Source organism: Nyctereutes procyonoides, unplaced genomic scaffold (genome assembly GCF_905146905.1).
Source record: "Nyctereutes procyonoides isolate TBG_1078 unplaced genomic scaffold, NYPRO_anot_genome, whole genome shotgun sequence".
NCBI classification, from domain to species: Eukaryota; Metazoa; Chordata; class Mammalia; order Carnivora; family Canidae; genus Nyctereutes; species Nyctereutes procyonoides.
The window spans coordinates 5,786,524-5,809,690 of record NW_026575131.1 but is presented as its reverse complement, the minus strand read 5'-3'; the positions used below and the strand labels follow the sequence as shown (position 1 = coordinate 5,809,690).

Sequence of the window (23,167 nt, the reverse complement as noted above, 5' to 3'; positions counted from 1 at the left end):
GGGAGAGACACAGAGTTAGTTTTCATCTCAACACAAGCACACACACAAAAATTCCTGTCTTTACAGTAAGAACTACCCAGAAATGAAATAGGTTGATAGAATAGACAATGGATCTTCCATCCCCGGAAGTATGTAAGAAGAAAGTTGAAGACCACCATTAAGCAGGGGAAAGGAAGTTGAACTGATTAGTTACTTTCAAAATGTGGTCCCTGGGCTCCTGGGTGGCTCAGTCGGTTGAGTGTCTATCTTTGGCTCAGGTCATGATCCCGGGTCCTGCCATAGAGTCCTGCATCAGCCTCCCTGCTGAGTGGGGAGTCTACTTCTGCCTCTACCCCTCCCCCCAGCTCATGCTCTCTCAATCAATAAATAAATGATCTTTAAAAAACAAAAAACAAGGGTCACCTGGGTGGCTCAGTGGTTGAGGGTCTGCCTTTGGCTCAGGGCATGATCCCGGGGACCTGGGATCAAGTTCTGCATTGGGCTCCCTATGGGGAGCCTGCTTCTCTCTCAGCCTGTGTCTCTGTCTCTCTCTCTTTCTCTGTCTTTCATGAATAAATAAATAAATAATCTTAAAAAAAAATAAAAAGAACCACTGGACTAGGGGCACTTGGGTGGCTCAGTGGTTGAGTGCCTTTGGCTCAGGGTGTGATCCCAGGATCCTGGGATTGAATCCTACATCAAGCTCCCCAGAGGGAGCCTGCTTCTCCCTCTGCCTATGTCTCTGCCTCCCTCTGTGTCTCTCATGAATAAATAAATAAAATCTTTAAAAAGAAAAAAAGAATCACTGGACTGAAGAATACTTTGTATCATTTAAAGTTTTCAATGACTGGCACATGGTAAGTGCTCAAAAAAAAACGGGGTCTTCACCTTCTGTTTGCTTTCTAATCCCAGAGGAAGATTCTTCTCTCTGAGCAAATGAAGAGTTTACTTCCTGCCTCACCTGTAACACGAGGTGGTATGAACCTGACCCAGGATGGAGGCACAATCTCAGGGCATTTCCTATCTCTGACACAGGCAGGTCGCCAGGGCTGCAGACAAGGCAGCTGGAGGCAGAAGGAGGCCCCAGCTCAGCCCCCTCCTGAGGTAAACTCATTGCCCATGGGAGGCGTGGTGATTCAGAAGGCAACCTCCCCCCGTCCTGTGGGCACAGCTGACAGCCCCAGGGAAGCCAGCTCAGCAGATGAGCGTGGCATCAGGCTTCCCTACATTCCAGAACTGCCAGCTGGGGGGCCCACCTGACTCAGCAAAGCACGTGACTCTGGGAGCAACAGAAAGCTCAGCCTCCCTCTCCACATCCATAAACATGGGGAGATGGCAGTCCCCATCACTGGTGACATTATTTGTATAAAGTGCTCGGAGCAGTGCCTACACACAATCAGTCTTCAGGATGCCTCAGCATTCCGATGATGAGACCACTGGGATCCCTCAAGCAGATGGCAACTTCCCAGTGACTTCTTAGGTCTGAGAGTTATGCCATGCAGGCGTAGGGGGGAAGGAATGTGCTCCTACTAGGAATACTCAGAAACCTGCTTCTCTCCATGAGTGTTTGCTTAGTCACCAAATGGATGTCTGTGAGGACGGGCCTGTTTTGATCACCTTGAAACATTTTAAATTTTTTTTTAATTTTTATTTATTTATGATAGTCACACAGTGAGAGAGAGAGGCAGAGACATAGGCAGAGGGAGAAGCAGGTTCCATGCACTGGGAGCCTGACGTGGGATTCAATCCCGGGTCTCCAGGATCGCATCCTGGGCCAAAGGCAAGCGCCAAACCGCTGCGCCACCCAGGGATCCCCACCTTGAAACATTTTAAATGGATCCTCTAAATTGAGGAGCATTGGCCCCATTTCATAGATGAGAAAATGGAGGGTCAGAGAACTGAAATGGTTTATTCTGAGTCACATAACTAACCAGAGAGTGGCTGGGTCAGGATTCAAAGCCCGGTTTCCCTGACTTCAAAGCTGGGACTTTTCCCACTCTTCCATGCACAAACCTCAACCTAAACTTCTGGTTTAGGGATCCCTGGGTGGCACAGCGGTTTGGCGCCTGCCTTTGGCCCAGGGCGTGATCCTGGAGACCCGGGATCGAATCCCATGTCGGGCTCCTGGTGCATGGAGCCTGCTTCTCCCTCTGCCTATGTCTCTGCCTCTCTTTCTCTCTCTCTCTCTCTCTCTGTGACTATCATAAATAAATAAAAATTTAAAAAATAAAATAAACTTCTGGTTTAGAAGCCACTCTATATGTCATTGAAATCCATGTTTGAAGAATCAGCCTCTGGCCTAGACTGGAATCTTTGCAACTCCATATTCTTTGAGAAACAGCTGAAGCTGATGCTGTTTGAGATGGAGTTTAAAATATTCCTAAATCCAGATTAAGCATGATTCACACTAGCCTCTGGGCCTCAGTTGTTTCGCCAGTAAAATGAGCAGGATGAAAACCAGCCTCACCTGAAGGCAGAGGTTGGATCTGGTGACCCTGACAGCACTCTTAACTCTCAGATTCCAGGGTCCCTTCGCCTGCTTTAAAGAATGAAGACTAAAGTTAAATTTTAAAAATTAATAAAGAGAGAGTGGTATTGGGGGGGTGATGGGGAGTTAACCCAAGCTCCTTCTGATAAATGTAAAATGAAGGATTTGGACTCAATTTAAGTGGCTTTCAAACTTTCTCTTTTTTCATTTAAGCTGAAATATCCTTTTGACAAATAAAATTCAACACAAACTACCAGACCAGGGTGGATTTCTTTCTAGTTGAAGTAGGGGCTGTGGGGCTGTTGATGGGAACACCTGCTTGGCATCCCTGTTGGCCTAGCAGGCAGCCCCTGGAGTGCCCACTAGAACCCAAGGGCCCCAGGGAACCCAGTCTGACAAACACTGGAGGGTGACAGTACAAACCGTCTCTAGAAATCTCTTTGAGGGGAACAAACAGATCCAGAAAATGGTCCCTTTGATTTCTAGAAAAAACTACCTCGGTCTGACCATGTTTGTTGTTGTGGTTGTTGTTTTTTAATTAAACTTTTTATAATATACTTGAGATAATTATTTATTTGAGATAATTGCACACAGTTTTAAGAAATAATACAGAGATCCCATTTACCCTTTATCTAGCTTCCCCCACTGGAAACACTTGAAAAACTACAGGACAATTTCACAACAGGGATATTGTAATTGATACTGTTAAAAAACAGAACATTTCTATTACTACAAGGATCCCTCAAGCTGCCTTTTGAGAACCACCCCACTTTTCTCACTTTTCCCCCTCTCTGATCCCTGGCAACCACTAATCTCTTTTCCATTTCTGTAATTTCATTATTTCAAGAAAGTTATATAAAGGGAACCATATAGTATGTGACCTTTGGGGATTAACTTCTTTCATTCTGCATACTTCTCTGCTAGATTCATTCAGGTCGTTATGTGTATCAATAGCTTATTCCTTTTTATTGCTGAAACTATTCCATGGCTTAGATGTGCCACAGATCATTAGTTATTCACCCACCGAAGGACACTTGGTTGTTTCCAGTTCTGTTATGAAGAAAGCTGTTACAAACATTCATATACAGGCTTTTGCATGAAAATAAATTTTCATTCCTCTGGGGATAAATGCCTATGAGTGCAGTTATTAAGTTATATGGTAATTACACACTTAGTATATTAAGAAATTGCTATAATCTTTTTTAGAGTGGCCATACCATTTTGCATTGTCATCTGCCATGTATGAGTGATTCAGTTTCTCCAGATCCTTGCCAGCATTTGATGCTGTTGCTGTGTTTTTTTTGTTTTTTGTTTTTAAGATTTAAACTATTTATTCATGAGAGACACAGAGAGAGGCAGAGACACAGGCAGAGGGAGAAGCAGGTTCCCTGCAGGGAGCTTGATGTGGGGCTCGATTCCAGGACCCCAGGATCCCAACCTAAGCCAAAGCCACTGAGCCACCCATGTGCCCCTCTTGCCATGTTTTATCTGAATCCTTCTGATGAGTCTCATTGTGCTTTTCCCTAATGGTTAATAACATTGGACACCTTTTCGTGTGCTTATTTTCTTCTGTGTATACCCTCTTTGGTGAAATTTTTATTCAAGTCTTTTGCCCGTTTTCTAATTCAATTGTTTGTATTTTTACTGTTGAGTGGTAAGAGTTCTTTACATATGCTGGATACAAATCCTTTGTCAGATACATGGTTTTTTCCCAATTCAAGTGCTACCCTTCAAAGTGCCAAACAGTCTTTCTTCTAATTCTCAGGACCTAGCTGAACAAGGATGCAGACTGAACAAGCATTCTTTTTTTGTTTTGTTTTGTTTTTTAAGATTTTATTTATTTATTTGACAGAGAGAGAGTGAACATAAGCACGGGGAGCGGGAGAGGGAGAAGCCAGCTCCTCGCTGAGCAGGAAGCCCAACATGGGGCTGGATCCCAGGACATTGAGATCATGACCTGAGTCAAAGGAAGACATTTAATCCACTAAGCCACCCAGGTACGCCCTGAACAAGCATTCTCCAACACATTTTACTGATGAGGAAATTGAGATCCAGAGATTAAAAGGACCTGACCACCAATGCACAGGGAGTTTGGGGGCAGAGGTGGGACTAGAACCTAGACCTCCTGACCCTCAGCCCAGTGATCACACCACTTTGTAGAAAAAGAGACACCCGGGATCCCTGGGTGGCGCAGCGGTTTGGCGCCTGCCTTTGGCCCAGGGCGCGATCCTGGAGACCCGGGATCGAATCCCACGTCGGGCTCCCGGTGCATGGATCCTGCTTCTCCCTCTGCCTGTGTCTCTGCCTCTCTCTCTCTCTCTCTCTCTCTCTGTGACTATCATAAATAAATAAAAAATTAAAAAAAAAGAGACACCCCTCTTCCCTCCACTGTCATCTCAGGTGCTCACAGCACAGTCTAGGGCTGGTGCCCTAGTTGAGGTTGTCAGTCAAAGAAGAGGGATGTCTGCTCCTGAAGATGAGCCAGTCTCCCAAAAGGCCCCTGTGTTCAGAAAATGTACTCCTTCCTCCAGGCAAGAGAAGGGTCTGACCTTGGAGCAGCTACTACGTAGTGAGCTTCATGGGAGAAGCTAAGGCCCTGAGAGGTTAAGTAACTTGCTTTGGGTCACACAGTGATGAAATGATGAGATTTGGGGTTGAACTGCAGTTACCAAACTCCTGGCAGCACCTTCCTTTCAGCCCTGAGTCTGGCTTTATGTAGGGAAGGAAGAGAGAAATCCGGTGTATTCAATGGATCCCATAGGAATAAACATTCCGCCCTCAGGTAAGGAAAGAAGCAACACTCCTTTGGAGAAAAGTGATCAGTAACAATCGTGGATGGGGTAGGGGACTCCTCTTTCCTGGGGGGTTGTGGTGCCATTAGAAGAAAGGGAGAGGGGCAGCCCGGGTTGCTCAGCAGTTTATTACCACCTTTGGCCCAGGGCCTGATCCTGGAGACCCGGGTTTGGGTCCCACATCGGGCTCCCTGCGTGGAGCCTGCTTCTCCCTCTGCCTGTGTCTCTGCCTCTGTGTGTGTGTGTGTGTGTGTGTCATGAATAAATAAATAAAATCTTAAAAAAGAAGAAGAAGAAGAAGAAGAAGAAGAAGAAGAAGAAGAAGAAGAAGAAAGGGAGAGAAGTGATTTGGGACCTTGGGTCCTCTGGCTGAGTATGGGCCGTGGAGTCCTTAGGGTTTGTTTTTCCTGCAGGTCAGAGAATCAGGGGAGGGAGAGAAATGAATAAAGCTTCCCATCAGATGGGGATTTATTCAGGCCCTGGGTCCCCACAGGTCTGGCCAAAGAGCAATGCCCTTCATTTGCAGAATAGAAAGGACACAAGCAAAATGGAACTCTGCTGCTCTGAGCAGGGGCCCCAGAAACTGGCCTCCAGGGAAACAGGACAGCTGGGGCTGACCCTACCCAAGATGGCAGGATTCGGTACAGAGGTTAGGGGTGAATCTGGTCTCATCTTGAGGGCCTACTGGGAGCTAGTTTCTGACCAGCACTCAGCTGGAGCTTTTTTACTTTTTTCTAAGATTTTATTTATTTATTCATGAGAGACACACAGAGAGAGGCAGACACAGGCAGAGGGAGAAGTAGGCTCCTCGCAGGGAGCCAGATGCGGGACTCAATCCCCAGACCTGGGATCTTGTCCTAAGTTGAAGGCAGATGCTCAACCATTCAGCCACCCAGTCCCCATCAGCTGGAGCTTTTACAAAGGGATATGATGCATTTCCTGTCTCTCTGCCTTACAGGTGGTCTGGCAGACAAAACTTGTGGAAATATCAGTTGCAGAATTCAGAGTCAAATGGAACCCCATTTGGGGTTCCAGCCAGAGGCTACTGGAACCACCTGTAGTTAAACAAGTTGGGTTTGCTGCTACTCACAGAGGCAAGGGAGAACATGCCTTTGGCAACCATGTGGTGTCCTCATAGAGGGTACTAGAAAGAACCCATTATAAAATTGGTGCTTTGGCTGGATGGTTTAGGGGAGGGCCTAAGGTAGGAAGGGTTCACTAGATTGGATGCTGCCAGAAAGGTGGGGCAATTCCATGATGAGACATCTTGATAAATCTCATCTACAGGGAGGGGAGCTATGATCCATAAAGATGTAGCAGTCACAGTGATTTTAGCCAACAGAAGGGTGCTTAGTATTTTGTGGGTGGCACAGGGACCTTGTTTTGTCTGGGTTGAGACACAATTGTGAAATGGCCTTGCTTTGTCTCTATCATGGCCCCAGAGGGATCTTATACAAGGTTGGTATTCCATGAAATTGCTTGTGTCCTGGCAGAGAATAGCATGGCCCAACTGTGAGCACCAGGCCAGCTTCCAGATGGCAGTGGCTGCTCTTTCTCCTTCCTTCTTTTTTCCTCTCTTTCCTTCCCTCCCTCACTCTTCCCTTTCACTCTCTCTTTATTTTTATTATTTTTAAAATTATTTATTTATTTATTCATGAGAGCCACAGAGAGACAGAGAGACAGAGAGAGAGAGAGAGAGAGAGAGAGAGGCAGAGACATAGGCAGAGGAAGAAGTAGGCTCCATGCAGGGAACCTGATGTGGGACTCGATCCCAGGACTCCAGGATCACGCCCTGGGCTGAAGGCAGATGCTCAACTGCTGAGCCACCCAGGGATTCCCCCCTCTCTCTCTTTCTTAGGGCTTTTGAAGCTTTGAGTCAGCAGTACAGAGTAAAAATCTAAGACAGTGTCTTCCACATAAAATAGATCTGTTATTTACTAACTCTGTGACTTTGTGGGAGGGCAGCCTCAGTTTCCCTATTTGTAGCAGCAGAGTGATAATATACTTTTCTAAGAAACTAAATGCAAACGGACATCTTTGACACAATCTGGGAAATTTGAATACAAATTAAATATTCGATTACTTAAGATTCATTGTTATTTTGGGCAGCCCCAGTGGCGCGGCGGTTTAGCGCCACCTGCAGCCTGGGGTGTGATTCTGGAGGCCCGGGATCTAGTCCCCTGTCGGGCTTCCTGTAGGGGGCCTGCTTCTCCCTCTGCCGGTGTCTCTGCCTATACCTCTGCCTCTCTCTGTGTGTCTCTATGAATAAATAAACAAAATTAAAAAAAATAAAAGATTCATTGTTATTTTTGTTAGGTGTGATGATAACACATCTGTTATGTAAAAACAATGTGATCTGTTGGTGATGCAGAGTGAAGTGATTACCAGTGATGTGACACTGTGTCTGGGGTGTGCTTTAAAGCATTCCAGCAATGGGTAAAATGTGGGAGGGGGAGAGAGGAATCACCATTGGCTAATGTTGATAAGAGTGGAAGCTGGGTGACTTGTAGGTGGGAGTTCATTATACAGTCCTTTCTACTGTGTGTGTTTGAAGTCACCATCATAAAAGTCTTTAAGAATACAGTGTGTCACTGGGCCCACATTCCACAGCATCAGAGAGGTTATCCTGTTCTTTTATTTTATTTTATTTTTAAAGATTTTATTTATTCATGAGAGACACAGAGAGAGGCAGAGACATAGGCAGATGGAGAAGCAGGCTCCCTGCAGAGAGCCTGATACAGGACTTGATCCCAGGACTCCTGGATTACAACCTGAGCCCAAGGCAGACACTCAACCACTGAGCCACCCAGGCGTCCCTATGCTGCTCTTCAATAGTATCTGGACTGTGCTTCCATGTCTTTGTTTGAACCCATGTGGAGGCATTCAGCAGTTAGATACTGGGAGACTGCTAGGGAGAGACACCATCCTGGAACCTCCCGCTGTGAACTGTGAACCCACCCCGGTGTTGTCTGACCCTCAAGTAGAGTCGTGTTCTCGAGGAGGGGTTCAACAATCTCTGTAAATAGAAAAGTGTGAGTTGTTAACCCCTATGACAGAAAGAAAGAATGTAAAGAAGAGAGGCAGAAAGGAGAAAGAAAGGGAAGAAAGGACAAAAGGAAGGAAAAGGAAAAGGGAGGGAGAGAGGAAGGGAGGAAAATTTTTAGTTTTTTTTTTTTTAATTGTATTTATTTATTAATGAGAAGCACAGAGAGGGAGAGAGAGGCAGAGACACAGGCAGAGGGAGAAGCAGGCTCCATGCAGGGAGCCCGATGTGGGACTTGATCCTGGGTCTCCAGGATTAGGCCCTGGGCTGAAGGCGGTGCTAAGCTGCTGAGCCACCCAGGCTGCCCATGGGAGGAAGATTTTTAAAAAGGAAGCTTTGAGAGCATTTTGAGATCTAAGACCAAGAGTTTGCAAATAGCTTGTGTCTGCTGGAGGAGACAGTGCCTTCGGCCACGGAATTCTAAGAACTCTGGAAACTGACTCCCTTGCAAATACTGTCTGGACTGAGCTCAAGCTCAGAGGTCACACGACGCACCTGTCCTGTGGGCATGAGGGACAGGCCCAGGATGGCCAATGATGAAGTCTGAGGATGCGGAGGTACAAGCTTGCGTGTCTGGAATGGCAGCCTGGTGGTCTGCCTGGAGGATGTACTTGGCTCCTTAAGGCCTGATTCAGACGTCCGACCCCTCTCTCCTGTGTCCCCATAATCCTTCCCTCAGCCATCACACATTAGTGTCTGTCTCCCCTACTAGGTGTCATGATAATAAAACAGCAAAAACTAACAGCCCACCATTTAGTGCAGGCTTGCCATGTGCCAGGTATTCTACTAAAATCTTTACCTCCCAAGGTGGGTGCTATTATTTCCATTTGATAAATGTAGAAACTGAGGCACAGAGATTGAGTCACCTCCTCAAGCTCACACAGCTAGAGGGTACTCAAACTTAGCTCTTTCTTCCCCCAAAGTAGTTGCTCTAAGCTGTATCTCTAATCAGCTTGCCTTTATAACCTCCTATTCCCTGCAGATGGCTTGATTACCTGGCAAACACTCCAAGGAACACTCCCTTTGGTCCTTGGCTTCCCCCCCACGGTTGGGAGTCTGACACCCTTTCCCAGAAACCTGCCTGCCTCACTTACTCCTCAATTATGTGAGGGAACAAGAATTCAATCTTGTTTTCTTCAAGCCACAAACACCTTTCTCCATCTCAGAAAGATGTTTAGTCTTATAAATAGGCCAGAACTGAGAGCTAGAAGACCTCAATTTGAGTCCTGGTGCTGGTTGTGTGACTTTAGTCAAATTGCTTAACCTCTCTGAGCCTCATCTTCTTCAGAGGGCAAATGGAGGAGTCACCTACCCACAGGACAACGTGTGTGGGAGTGTGCAATAAGTGTTTTTTATTTTATTTTTTAAAAGATTTTATTTATTTGCGGGGCGGGGTGGGGGGAGTACAAGCAGGAAGTGGTGGTGCCGAGGCTGAGGGAGAAGCAGACTCCCCTGCTGAGCAGGGAGCCCAGACTCAATGCCAGGACTCTGAGCTCATGACCTGAGCTAAAGGCAGACATTTGACCAACTGAGCCACCCAGGCATTTCTAGTAAGTGTTTCTTTTTAATTCTGCAATAGAAGGTGAAAGAATTCATCCAGGTCCCCTCTGAAATGGCCTGGGATCTCACAACATGGAATGCCAGGAGCTGGGCAGAGAGCCCTGCTGAGATCCAAACAGAAGTGGGACCTAGGGGGAGCAGCCTGACCTCCTCACAGGACCAAGAGAAATAACCTCTGGGCAGAGAGCTGTGTCTGGGGGAAAGAGGCTGGTTCTGCTGCCTGGGTCTTCTCCTCAGGCAACACTTTAAGCCCTGACCATGGGCCCATATGAGGAGGAAGATTGGTTGACGAAACCCATCTTCAGATACCTATGGGGTACCTGTTGGTGGAAAGTTCAGGAATGAACCAGTTCTGACCCCTATTCTAGAGTAATACCTGGCACATGGCTGCCAGAATAAAGACTACATTTTCTAGTCCTCTAATACCTGTGTGTGGCCAATAGATTGTAAATGAAAATATATACTCCAATTAGAATGTGGAGGTGATGGCAGGAGTCAGAGTAGCAACATTTGACCATGAGGTACTAATGGAAAGGTTAGTTACAATGAGAGCAGACATGTAAATTGAGACAATATAAACCAAAAAAATAATGAATCATATCTTCAAAGTGCTGAAAGAAAGTAACTATCAACTTGGAATTCTAAATCCATCTAAATATTTAAGGGCAAAGACGTTGTCAGACAGAATGAATACATTTATCATTCCCAGATTTTGGCTGAAAAAAAACTTCATGATTTCCTATATCAAGAAAAAAAGAAAGGCAGCCTGAGTGGCTCAGCGGTTTAGCGCCACCTTCAGCCCAAACAGTGATCCTGGGGACCTGGGATGGAGTCCTGCGATGACAGGCTCCCTTCCCTGCATGGAGCCTGCTTCTCCCTCTGCCTCTGCCTCTGCCTCTGCCTCTGCCTCTCTCTCTGTGTCTCTCTGTTTTCTGTGTGTATCTCATGAATAAATAAATAAAATCTTAAAAAAATATAAGAGAAAAAAAGAAATTGAACACAGAAGGAAGGAAAGAATCAAAGAAGAAATTGTTGTAAAGAAATTGGTGGGCAGCCCGGGTGGCTCAGCAGTTTAGCGCCGCCTTCAGCCCAGGGCCTGTCTCTCATAAATAAATAAATAAAATCTTAAAAAAAAAAAAAAGAATTGGTAAACATGGGTAAATCTAACATGGGCAAAAAGTGTTCTCTGAAATAGCACATAACTTGAGATGTATAAATACAAGGTAGAATTCAAATTTATAATAAACAATGATACACAGCAGCCTGAAGATATTGGAGTTAAGATATTGTAAGATACTTGTATTATTCAGGATGTGAGTAGAGGTATTAATTAACTTATTTTTTTAAGATTTTATTTATTTATTCATGAGAGACACACAGAGAGAGGCAGAGACACAGGCAGAGGGAAAAGCGGGCTCCATGCAGGGAGCCCGACGCGGGACTCGATTCCGGGACCCCAGGATCACTCCCTGAGCTGAAGGCAGTGCTAAACTGCTGAACCCCCCGGGCTGCCCTATTAATTAACTTATAAATTAAATTTGGATTTCAGTAAATCAAGTTCATCTGTTAAAATGTTAAAGATAATCCCTAAACTAGTGAAATAGAATGCACAACTTCCATCAAAGGGGAAAAAAGGAAGGGACAAAGAAAATTTGATCAATAAAGCAGGAAATAGCAAAGAAAATGTAGGGTATATTACACAAACTAGAATATAAGTGAGGATAAAGGTACACCAACCATATCAGTAATCGTAATGAATATAAATGGACTAGTTTTGCCACTTGAACAAATTGCGCTATAAGAAATTCAATCTAGGAATCTTAATGGCAGAGATGGATTTTTAAAAACTTTATTTTGATACAAATTATAGATTCACAGGAAGCAGGAAAAATAATACAGCTTGGGCTTCCCTAGATACACCCAGTTTCTCCCAATGCTTACATCTTATATAACTGTAGTACAATAGCAAAGCCAGATTGACATCAGTACAATACCAGTAATTAGACTACACATCTTATTCCGCTTTTATAATACTTTACATGTGTTGAGTTGTGTGCACGGTTTCTATGCATTTAACCCATGTATAGATTCATGTAACTAGGGGCCCCTAGGTGACTCAGTGGTTGAGCTTCTGCCTTTGGCTCAGGGGTCCTGGAATCAAGTCCCACATCAGGCTCCCTCAGGAAAGCCTGCTTCTCCCTCTGCCTGTGTCTCTGCCTCTCTCTGTGTGTCTCTCATGAATAAATAAATAAAATATTTTTAAAAAATCATGTAACTACCACCATAATAAAGATACAGATAAGTTACAAATAAACTACCTTGTATTACTCCTTTATATTTGTGGACTTTTTAATAAATGGTGCTAGGGCAACTGGGTCACCATTTGGGAAAAAAACATAAAATTAGACTTGTATCTCCTACCATACAGAATAATAATAAAAGTCACAGCTGAGATCTGCTTACCTAGAGCAAAAGCCACTAGGAGTCATAAACTGATAGGAATCCTTAGATGGTAATCTTAAAAAATTGCCAGAGGCTGTGTGTGGACTAGCACAAGAGTGTGAAACTTTTGAGGGCCACGGTCTTAAGGGGTACCCCATACTTTTGTGAGTTTTACCTCTGGGAATCTCACTAAATTCTCAGAGTGAAGGGCCAAGAGAGCTCTCTTTCTGGTTCTGACAAGAAGAGGCAAAGGGTAACCACTGTGAAATACACCCAGAGTATTCTCCATAACAAACACCTGCTCTCCAGGGAAAAAGACTTTACCAATCCTTATCCCATCTAGGGCAAAGACATTTCTCCCACCTAGCAGGGCAAGGACAGATCTTGCTAGATGTTCTAAAGTGGAGGAATAAAGCTAAGAAACATGCACAAGACTCACAGCCCAGGGACACAGGTGCACTGAAATACTGAGATTAAATTATAAGTCAATTGAATGTCTGCCTTCAGCTCAGGTCATGATCTCAGGGATAGAGCCCTAAGTCAGGCTCACTGCTCAGCAGGGTGCCTGCTTCTCTGTCTCCTCCTTGCTCACTACATCTGTCTCTCTCAAATAAATAAAATCTTTTTAAAAATCATATGATTATAAATCACTTCTCTTCTTTCACCCTTCACAATGCCACAACAGGGACCAGAATAATAACAGTAGATTATCATTGAAGGAGCTGTATGATGCAGATTCTCTCTGTGGAGGAGAATCTAGGGAAGCCCAAAGTCAACAGGGAAGATCAAAACAAAGACACTAGAAGAATTTGAAGCCTCTAGCAGCTATAGCTACAGATAACAATAAGCAAGCCCAACTCCTAGCCAAATTAACATAAATTCCCACACTAGACCCTTACTTATCTTGGTTCCTATTCACCAAAACATCATGTCTGGCTTTCAACAGCAAAAAAATCAAAATGCATGCTAAGAAATGAGAAAAAAAAAAAAAACAGCTTGAAGAGACAAAGCAAGCCTCAGGACCAGACAGATATGACACAGATGTTGGAAATATCAGACGGAGTATTTAAAATACATGTGATTAACATTGTTAAGGGCTTGTAACAATGAATCAAAAAGAAACACTAAAATCAAAAACACTATGGTAGAAGTAAAGAATAATTTTGGTGGGCTCATTAGTAGACTGGACATGGCTGAAAAAAGAATCAGTTCAGATGTCAATTCTCACCAATTTGATCTATCGGTTCAAAACAATCCTAATAAAAATCCCAGCAAACTATTTTACAGGCATTGGCAAACTGATTCTAACATTTGTATGGAAAGGCAAAAGACCTCAAACAGAACAGTACTAAAGATCAACAAAGTCAGAAGGCTGATCCTACCTACACAAGTTCAACACTTGCTATAAAGCTACAGTAGTCAAGAGAGTATGGTATTGGCGAAAGAACAGACAAATAGAACAAATGGAACAGAACTGAGAGCCCAGAAATAGACACACATAAATATAGTCAACTGTTCTTTGACAAAGGTGCAAAATCAATTCAATGGAGAAAGGATAGTCTTTGCAAGAAATGGCACTGGAACAATGGTGTGCCCACATGCAAAAAATAAATGTAGATACAGACCTTATACCTTTCACAACAATTAACCTGAAATTAATCATGGCCTACATATAAAAGTATAAAACATCTAGAAAAAAATATTGGAGGAAAATCAATATGAGCTTGGGTTTAGTGATAAGTTATTTGATATAACACCAAAACCATGATCTACAAAAGAGAAAATTACCAAGTGGGACTTTATTAAAAGTAAAACCATGGGACACCTGGGTGCCTCAGTGGTTGAGTGTCTGCCTTCGGCTCAAGGCATAATCCTGGGTCTGGGAATCCAGTCCTGCATCGGGCTCCCTGTGAAGAGTCTGTTTCTTCTTTGCCTGTGTCTCTCTCTCTCTCTCTCTCTCTCTCTGTCTGTGTCTTTCAGGAATAAATAAATAAAATCTTTAAAAACAAACAAACAAACAAAAAAATCCTACTGCTCTGCAAAACATGCTATTTAGAGAATGACAATACAAACCACAGACTGGGAGTAAATAATTGCAAGTCACATTTCTGGTAAGGGACTTGTATCCAAACATATATAAATTTAAGACTCTTAAAGCTCAACAGTAAGAGCACACCTCACGGAGGAAGATACAGAGATAGCAAATAAGCATATAAAAAATGTTCATCATTGTTGTCATTAGGAGATTGCAAATTGGAACAACGATATAGCACAAGGTGACTATTAGAATGGCCCAAGTCCAAAAACTAACACCACCAGATACTAGTGAGGATGTGGAGCAATGGAACTCTCGTTTATTTTTGGTGAGAATGCAAAGTGGTTCAGGCACTTTGGAAGACATTTTGGAAATTTCCTATAAAGTTATATATAGCTTAGCATATGATCCAGCAACCCCACTCCTAGGTATCTACACACTGATTTGAAAACTCGTGTCCACACAAAAACCTGCATGTGAATGTTTATAGCAGCTTTCTTCATAATTGCTAAAAACTGAAAGCATGGGGCACCTTGGTGGCTCAGAGGTTGAGCATCTGCCTTTGGCTCAGGGCATGATCCTAAGGTCCCGAGATCAGGTCCTACATCGGGCTTCCTGCATGGAGCCTGCTTTTCCCTCTGCCTGTGTCTCTCATGAATGAGTAAAATCTTTAAATAAATAAATAAAATAAAATAAAAGCTGGAAGCAACAAAGATGTCCTTTAATAGGTGAATGGACAAACTATGGTACATCCATACAACCAAATATTGTTCAGCAATAAAAAGAAATGAGCTATTGAGCCACAAAAAGACATGGTGAATTTTAAATTCTTAAAATTAAAAAAAAAGAGCCAATCTGAAAAGGCTACACACTGTATAATTCCACCTAAATGACATTCTGGAAAAGGCATAGCTATAGATACTGTAAAAAGGATCAGTGGCTTTCAATGGATCCAGGAGAAAGAAGAGGAGTGGAGCACAGAGACTTTTTTTGGGATGATGAAACTGTTCTATATGATACTGAATACATGACACTATTTCTCGAAACTCAGTACTTTATAGCACAAAGGATGAATCTTAATATATTCAAATTTTATAAAACCATTTAGGAGGGTCAGGGGATTCGAGGATGGAATGCAGAATGTGACAAAGTGATCTAACCATATTATAAATGTATGCAACAACCAACAGAGTGGGGGAGAAGGGTGCTGACCTAAATCCTTTGGAAGTGAGTGGAAGCCACAAAACTAAAGGCAAAAGAAGATATACATAGTACTCTACTTGATCAAATTGTTTCCTCTGGAGATACAGGTTAACAATTTTTTTAAAAGATTTTATTTATTTATTCATGAGAAACACACACAGAGAGAGGCAGAGACACAGGCAGAGGGAGAAGCAGGTTCCATGCAGGGAGCCTGATGCAGGACTCGATCCCAGGTCTCCAGGATCAGGCCCTGGGCTGAAGGTGGCGCTAAACCGCTGAGCCACCCTGGCTGCCCCAGGTTAACAATTCTAATATTTTTATACATATACACCTACACTGGAAATGAACAATTAGGTAAATGGATGACTGATGGTGGGAGCCAGGTTTCTCATTGTTGGAGTAGGTTACAATTAATTAAAGACACACACATATGCTGATGAAGGTATGTCAAAAGGACACAAGAACCAACTGAAACTCTCCATGGCCAAAGCTAAAATAATTTGAGCAACAAAATAAAGTAGTACCAGATTATAACCCAGAGTATAAAATAAATACCCGTAGGTCCATATTGATATAAATAAATCATTAGGTAAATAAATAAATGGGAGAGAATAAACAAATATCTAGTGCAGAAGAATTTAAAATAATAAAAGTAGATACTCTACCCTCAAGAAGGTAGAGCATAACTCCCTACAGTCTTGCTCTAAATCCTGTTTCTTCTTGAGCTTTTTTGCGTGTTTGTGAGCCAGTTAGAACTCATTTATGGCTCAGGTGAAAAAAGTAAATTAATTTCTCACAGGAGTAAAGGTTAGCAATTCTGAAGATACTGTATATGCATATGTATATGTATGATATGTATATGTATATGTATATATGGCATGATAAGAAATGAATATTTGATCTTTGCTCTCAGTTCCCGACAAAGAGCTCCTAAAACCCTTATAATTTCTGGAGTTCATGATGGTGATAGGAGCATCTCACAGAGTTCCTAAATTCCTTGACATTTCCTGGGTGACAGGAATGTCATTTGTTGTCATGAGGTGAGTCTTGGTGGGCTCTGGGATAGTGTCAGAATGGTGGCTGGTCACCAGAAAGACCAAGCCATGAGTAGAAGCCTGAAACTTGCAGTCTCTGGGTTGGGGAAAGAGGTTGAAGATTGAGTCGATAATCAATAATCAATAATCAATAAGCCTATGTGATGACGCTACCATAAAAATCCCTAAACTATGGGGTTTGGAGAGCTTACAGGTTGATGAACACATCCATCTGCCTGGAGGATGGTGGACCGAAACTCAATGGAGACAATAATTTCTGTACTTGGGACCCTTCTAGACCTCACCTTAGGTACCTCTTCATCTGGCTGTTCATCTGTATCCTTTATATATTTATAATAAACCAGTAAACATAAGTAAACTTTCCCTTGAATTTTGTGGGCCATTCTAGTAAATTAGTCAACCTGAGGAGGGGGACATGGGAACCCCTGATTTGTAGCCAGTTGGCCAGAAATATGAGAGGCTCAGACTTGCAATTGGTATCTGAAATGGTGACAGTGTTGTACAGATAAGCTCTTAATATTTGGCATTTGTGCTAACTATGGGTAGTGTCAGAATTGCATAGTGTGAGGAAAAAAGTACACATTTGGTGTCAGAAGTATTATGAGTAGAGAAATAGTTTTCCTTTAGAACACTAGGATTGAACCAGTAAGTAAATGCATTATAGGTAACAAGAGCAACATTTTCTTTTAAAGATTTTATTATTCATTCATGAGAGACACACACACACAGAGGCAGAGACACAGGCAGAGGGAGAAGCAGAGAACCTGTTGTGGAACTCGATCCTGGGACTCCAGGATCATGTCCTGGGCTGAAGGCAGGCACTAAACCGCTGAGCCACCCAGGGATCCCCCAAGAGCAAAATTTTATTTTCAAGATTTTATTTATTCACGAGAGACACAGAGAGAGAGAGAGAGAGAGAGAGAGAGAGAGAAGAGAGAGAGAGGCAGAGACACAGGCAGAGGGAGAAGCAGGCTCCATGCAGGGAGCCTGACGTGGGACTCGAACCTAGGTCTCCAGGATCAGGCCCTGGGCTGAAGGAGGCACTAAACCGCTGGGCCACCCGGGGTCCCCAATAACAACATTTAAAAAAAAATATTTTATTTATTTATTTATTTATGAGAAACACAGAGGCAGAGACAGAGAGAGAAACAGGCTCCCTGCGGGGAGCCTGATGCAGGACTCGATCCCGGGACCCTGGGATCATGACCTAAGCTAAAGGCAGACGCTCAACCACTGAGCTACCCAGGCATCCCAAGAGAAACATTTATTACTGTCAAAGAAAGAAGTTACATATAGGGAAAGGGGGAAGGCACCTATTGTACTGCTCACTCTATTAGGTGTCAGCTCTGCCTCCCAGGGGATGACGCGTTTGTCACTGGAGCAGCCTTTTGACTTTCCTGAATAACCAGCTTAGTGGGTTCGCACACAGAAATCATTAGCCCTGGAAGACTGAGTTCACAGATACAGAGAACAGACTGGTGGTTGCCAGAGGCAGGGTGCCTAGGGAGGTAGGAGAAACAAGCAAAGGTGATCAAAAGATAAAAAACTTCTGGTTATAAAATAAATACGTCATGGGAATATAACATACAGCTTGGTGACCACAGTTAATAATACTGTATTGCATATTTGAAGATTGCTCAGAGAGTAGATCTTAAGAGTTCTTGTCATGAGAAAAAAATTTTTTCTGTAACTATGTATTGGGACAGATGTTAAGACTTGTGGTGCTTATTTTGCAATGTAAACAAATATTGAATCATTATGTTCTACACCTGAAATCAACATGTTATATGCCAATTATACCTCAATCTAAATTTTTTTAAAAAAGAAGAAAAAAAAAGGAAAGGGAGGCTAGAATGAACCCTGCCTGTGGTGATGGATTGAAATCACATCAGTATGAACTCATGGTGTTTATTATAAATACAATGTCTTAGTCCATTAGGGTTGCTATAACAAAATACCATACACTGGGTGGCTTCTAAACAAGAGAAATTTATTTCTCACAGTTCTGGAGGCTGGGAAGTCAAAGATCAAGGCACTAGCAGATTTAGTGTCTGGTGAGAGCCTGCTTCCTGGTTCAGGGACAGCCATATTCACTGAGTCCGCCTACAGTAGAAGGGGTGAGGGATCTTTCTGAGGTCTCTTTTATTGATTTTATTTATTTGTTTGCTAAAGAGTTTTTTTTTTTAAGATTTTATTTATTTATTCATGAGATACACAGAGAGAGAGGAAGAGACACATAGGCAGAGGGAGAAGCAGGCTCCCGGTGGGGAGCCTGACGTGGGACTGGATCCCGGTACCAGGATCATGCCCTGAGCCAGAGGCAGATGTCAACTGCTGAGCCACCCAGGTGTCCCTGTTTGCTAAAGATTTATTTATTTATTTGAGAGAGAGAGAGAGAGAGAGAGAGAGAGAGAGAGTCCTAGCAGATTCAGCGCTGAGCATGGAGCCTGATGTAGGGCTCCATTTCATGACCCTGAGATCACGACCTGAGCCAAAACCAAGAGACGTACTGTGCCACCCAGGTGTCCCTATATATCTTTTTAAAGATTTATTTATTTTAGAGAGAGTTAGAGGGTGAGTGGGTAGAGGGGCACTCAGAGGGGGAGAATGTTTGAAACAGACTCCCTACTGAGCATGGAGCTCAGACATGGGGCTTGACTCCACAACCCATGAGATCATGACCTGAGTTGAAACCAAGAGTCTGACACCCAACTGACTGAGCCACCCAGGTGCTCCTATTTTATTTTATTTTTTATTGAAATATAGTTGACATACAATGTTACATTAGTTTCAGGTGTACAACATAGCAACTCCATACTGGGGTCTCTTTCATAAGGCACACTAATCTCATTCATGAGGGCTCTGCCTTCATGACCTGATCACCTCCTAAGGTCCTTACCTCCTTATACCATCACTTTGGGGGGTAGGATTTCAACACATGATTTTGGGGAGATGCAAACATTCAGACCATAGCATATAGATCAATGTGTGTATATGGGGATTAGTAGACATACATATATTTCACAACTCTGTCTGCAGAGAGCACCTAGAAGAAAGGACATGGCAAGCAATGAGCATGCCCAGCTCCAGATCTCGGTTTCTGAGCACTATGCTCTAACCAATTGAGCTAACTGGCCTTCACAAAAGAAAATTTCCAACATTGAAGAAAATTCTGTTGGACAGCACCGGTCTAGAACCCGGCTACCCAATAAGTGTGTTATAAAGATATTTCTAATCTTCATCTTTGGGTGAGGAAAACAGTCTAGAGAGGTTGTGTTATTATCCCAAGGTCACACAGCCAGGAATCAGCCTAGTAGGGATTTGAATCCAGGATTGTTTTGCCGCAAAGCACATGCTATTCCCTTTCTTAAGAGCCAGGAGCTTCCTGGCTACGTAGAGAGGCACAGGGCTCTTCTGTGCTCCTACACATCTTCCAGTCCTGTGAAGAAGGTGTGGAGAGCTTCACGTAAGGATTGTTGCCCAAGGCATTGAGGGATCTAGGGTCAGTCCTGACTGCATCCCGGATCCCCTGGGCTGTTCCACTTTTAGTAAGTCTCTGCCTCTCTGGGTCTCAGCTGCATCTCTGTAAAATGAAGAAACTGGTCCCGTGGCTCGAGGGTTGGAGGTGGCAAGCAGGGGGCCTGGTGACCGGGTACAGTCTTCAGATCCTGCCCGTCTCCGAGGCAGGCCAGCATGAGATGTGGGGTGGAGGTGGAAGCGCTTTGGCTTGACCTACACTAATAGCAGCTCCTGCTTCGTGAACCGCTACCTATGAAAACGCTGAGGCTCAGAGACGTAAAGCCCCTTGGCCCAGGCTACGCCACAGGGGAACGCGGGGAAGTGGGATTCGAACCTGAGACTCTCCGATCCCGTGCGCGCGCCACGCAGCCGGGGTCGGGACCCCCAGGAGTCACAGGGAGGCGGTCCCCGGTGAGAGGTAGTGACCTCCCCGTCCCCGGGGGTGTGCAAGCCGGCGCCGCGCCACGAACGTAGGCCGGCGGCCGGCGGCCGGGCCCGGGGCGAGCGCGCAGAGCCTCTCGCAGGCCCCCTTCCGCCTCCCGCGGCGGCCCCGGCCGAGGCGCGAGCGCGGCGCCACCCGGGCGGGGCGGGGGCTGCTATTTCTGTCCGGTGAGCGCAGCCCGCGCCGCGAGGCGGGGGAGGGGGCGCCCGCGCCGCCATATTCGCTCCCGCCGGCGGCCCCGCGGCGCGCAGCCACCATGAGCACCGCCGCCTTCCATGTCTCCAGCCTCCTGGAGAAGATGACGTCCAGCGACAAGGACTTCAGGTGCGCCCCGCCGCCGCCCGGGTCCCCGCCTCCCACCGGAGCCCGCGCCTCCCGCGCCCCCCGCCGCGCCCGCCCGTCCCCCACGTGCCGCCCCTGCCCCTCGGCGTGGCCGGCCGCACCCCCTCGCCCCCGCGCTCCTCGCGCCCCCCGTCGCCGCCCTGCGCCCCCCTGCGCCCCCCGTCGCCGCCCTGCGCGCCTGCCGCGGTGAGCTCCTCGGCCCGGCCTCAGTTTGCCGGGTCGGAGCCCCAGCCCCTCCCCTCCCGCCTCCCTCTGCCTTCCCTCTCTCCTCCTGGCCCGGGCCCCGCACCCCAACCCGCGGTGAAGCCCTCGGCCCCCCTTGGGGATCCCAGCGCCCGCCTCTTCTTCCCGGCACCGAAACCCAGCCCCTTCCCGGGCCCACGACCCCGACACCGCTACCCGCGGCGCCCTCTGCACCCTCAGCTCCGCCCTCCCCCTCCTCAAAGTCGCCTCCGGCCTCCAGCCCGCGCTCCGTCGGGACCCCCGCCCCCCTCCCTTCCTCTCCCCTGCCCTCCCCTGGAGGGGCTGCGCCGCCGCCGCCGAGTGGCTTTTCAGGCACCCGTAGGCTCTGGTTGGTTGGGGTGGGGGCTTTTAGCTTTTGGGTACCACTCCCCTTCTCTTTGTTCCCCTCTGAGCCACACCCGAACAGAGCAGGAAAGGATGGAGGAAACCTCTCCTCCAACCCTGTCATCCTCAGGGGGAGACTGAGGCCTGCGGTGTGAGGGGTGTGTGGGGGGCAGCGATGGGATTGGCTCTGGTCACACCGCCAGCTCTGGCCCCTGGGAGCCCACAGAAACGAACATAGCCCCCTTACTAAACAGCCTGGCACTTCATCCCCAGTTCACAGATGGGGAAAGCAAGGCTCAGAGTCACCGAGGGGCCAGTTGCAGTCACAGAGCTATGACGTGGAGGATGTGGGGTCCGAATCTAGGCCAGTCTTAACACAGGGGCTGAGATCTTAGCGAGACCATCTGAGCCAGCCCTCTGACAAGTGAGATGGAGACTCCCCGCTCCTGGTCCTCAGCACCCCCGGGGAGCCTCTAGGAGAGCTTTAGAACCACTGCACTGGATTCAGATGCCGCCCCCAACCACCTACTGTTCGTGTTTCTGTAAGATGGGCTCATAAGAGAACGGGCCTCAGGGGGTTGGTGCGAGTTTGAAAAGAGGTAATACAAGTGCGATGCTTAGATCAGCGGCTGGCACCAGATAGGTGCTTAATAAATTGACACTTTCGGTTCCATGCACATCAGAAATCTGCCCTGCCCTCTTCCCCATTCCTTACTACAACCCCTCACCCCTCTTCATTTCCTCCTTCCACCTGGGTAGCTCCTACTCATTTGTCACCTCTTTGGGATGCCTCCTGACATCCAGGCAGGGTTGGGCACCTCCCCTGTTTCTTTTCTTTCTTTTCTTTTCTTTCTTTCTTTTCTTTTCTTTTCTTTTCTTTTCTTTTCTTTTCTCTTTTCTTTTCTTTTCTTTTCTTTTCTTTTCTTTCTTTTCCTTTCTTCCTTCCTTCCTTCCTCCTTCCTTCCTTCTTCCTTTCTTATTCCTTTCTTCTTCCTTTCTTTCTTTCTCTTTCTTTCTTTCTTTTGATTTTATTTATTTATTCGTGAGAGACACAAAGAGAGAGGCAGACACATAGGCAGAGGGAGAGGCAGGATCCCCGCGGGGAGCCCGATGTGGGACTCAATCCTGGGACTCTGGGATCATGACCTGAGCCGAAGGCAGGCGCTCAACCACTGAGCCACCCAGGCATCCCCCACCTCATATTTCTAACTGCATCTAACTTCTAGCCCTGAGATCCTCAGAACCCCAGCAGCAGAACTGTGTGCTTCCTTTTTGCATCCCAGAGCCTGTTCTGGGTACACAGGAGGTGCTCAGTGAGTGTTTTCTGGCTGCCATATTCCCTGCTGTGCAGTCTTATTCAGTCTACCCAGCTGCTGGGGTGCTAGTGATTGTCCTTCCTGTTCTCCAGAGGCTCGGAGAGACTTGCCCAAGGTCACATAGCCAGTTAGTGGCTGAGGGGATTTGCACCCCTGTCTCTTGGTCCCCAGGTCCACGTCTCCAGAAGAGGGAGTTGGTCCTGCCAACTAGAGCCTGAGCAGCCCTTTCAGCCTGCTCTGCTGGAGAACACTTAAAACCACCCCAAGCATATGAGAATGGTATCTATTTTTAAAGTCCAAATACCAGGAAGGCTGGGTCCTGCTGACCAACTGTCCAGGTGCCCATGTGGCTAAGTGTTTCAGCTGAGTTGCCTCTAGGGTTTC

The 23,167-nt window shown here is 45.7% G+C and overlaps 1 protein-coding gene across 1 annotated transcript in view; it reads left to right on the top strand.

Moving 5' to 3' along the window:
• Positions 1-20,763: 20,763 nt before the first annotated feature.
• CAND2 (cullin associated and neddylation dissociated 2 (putative)) overlaps positions 20,764-23,167 on the top strand; it is a 33,002-nt gene continuing 30,598 nt past the window's right edge. Inside the window, exon 1 of the mRNA XM_055343541.1 lies at positions 20,764-20,882. Within this exon, the coding sequence (XP_055199516.1) occupies positions 20,815-20,882 (68 nt within the window). The 5' untranslated portion in view covers positions 20,764-20,814. The remainder of the gene's footprint in view (positions 20,883-23,167) is intronic.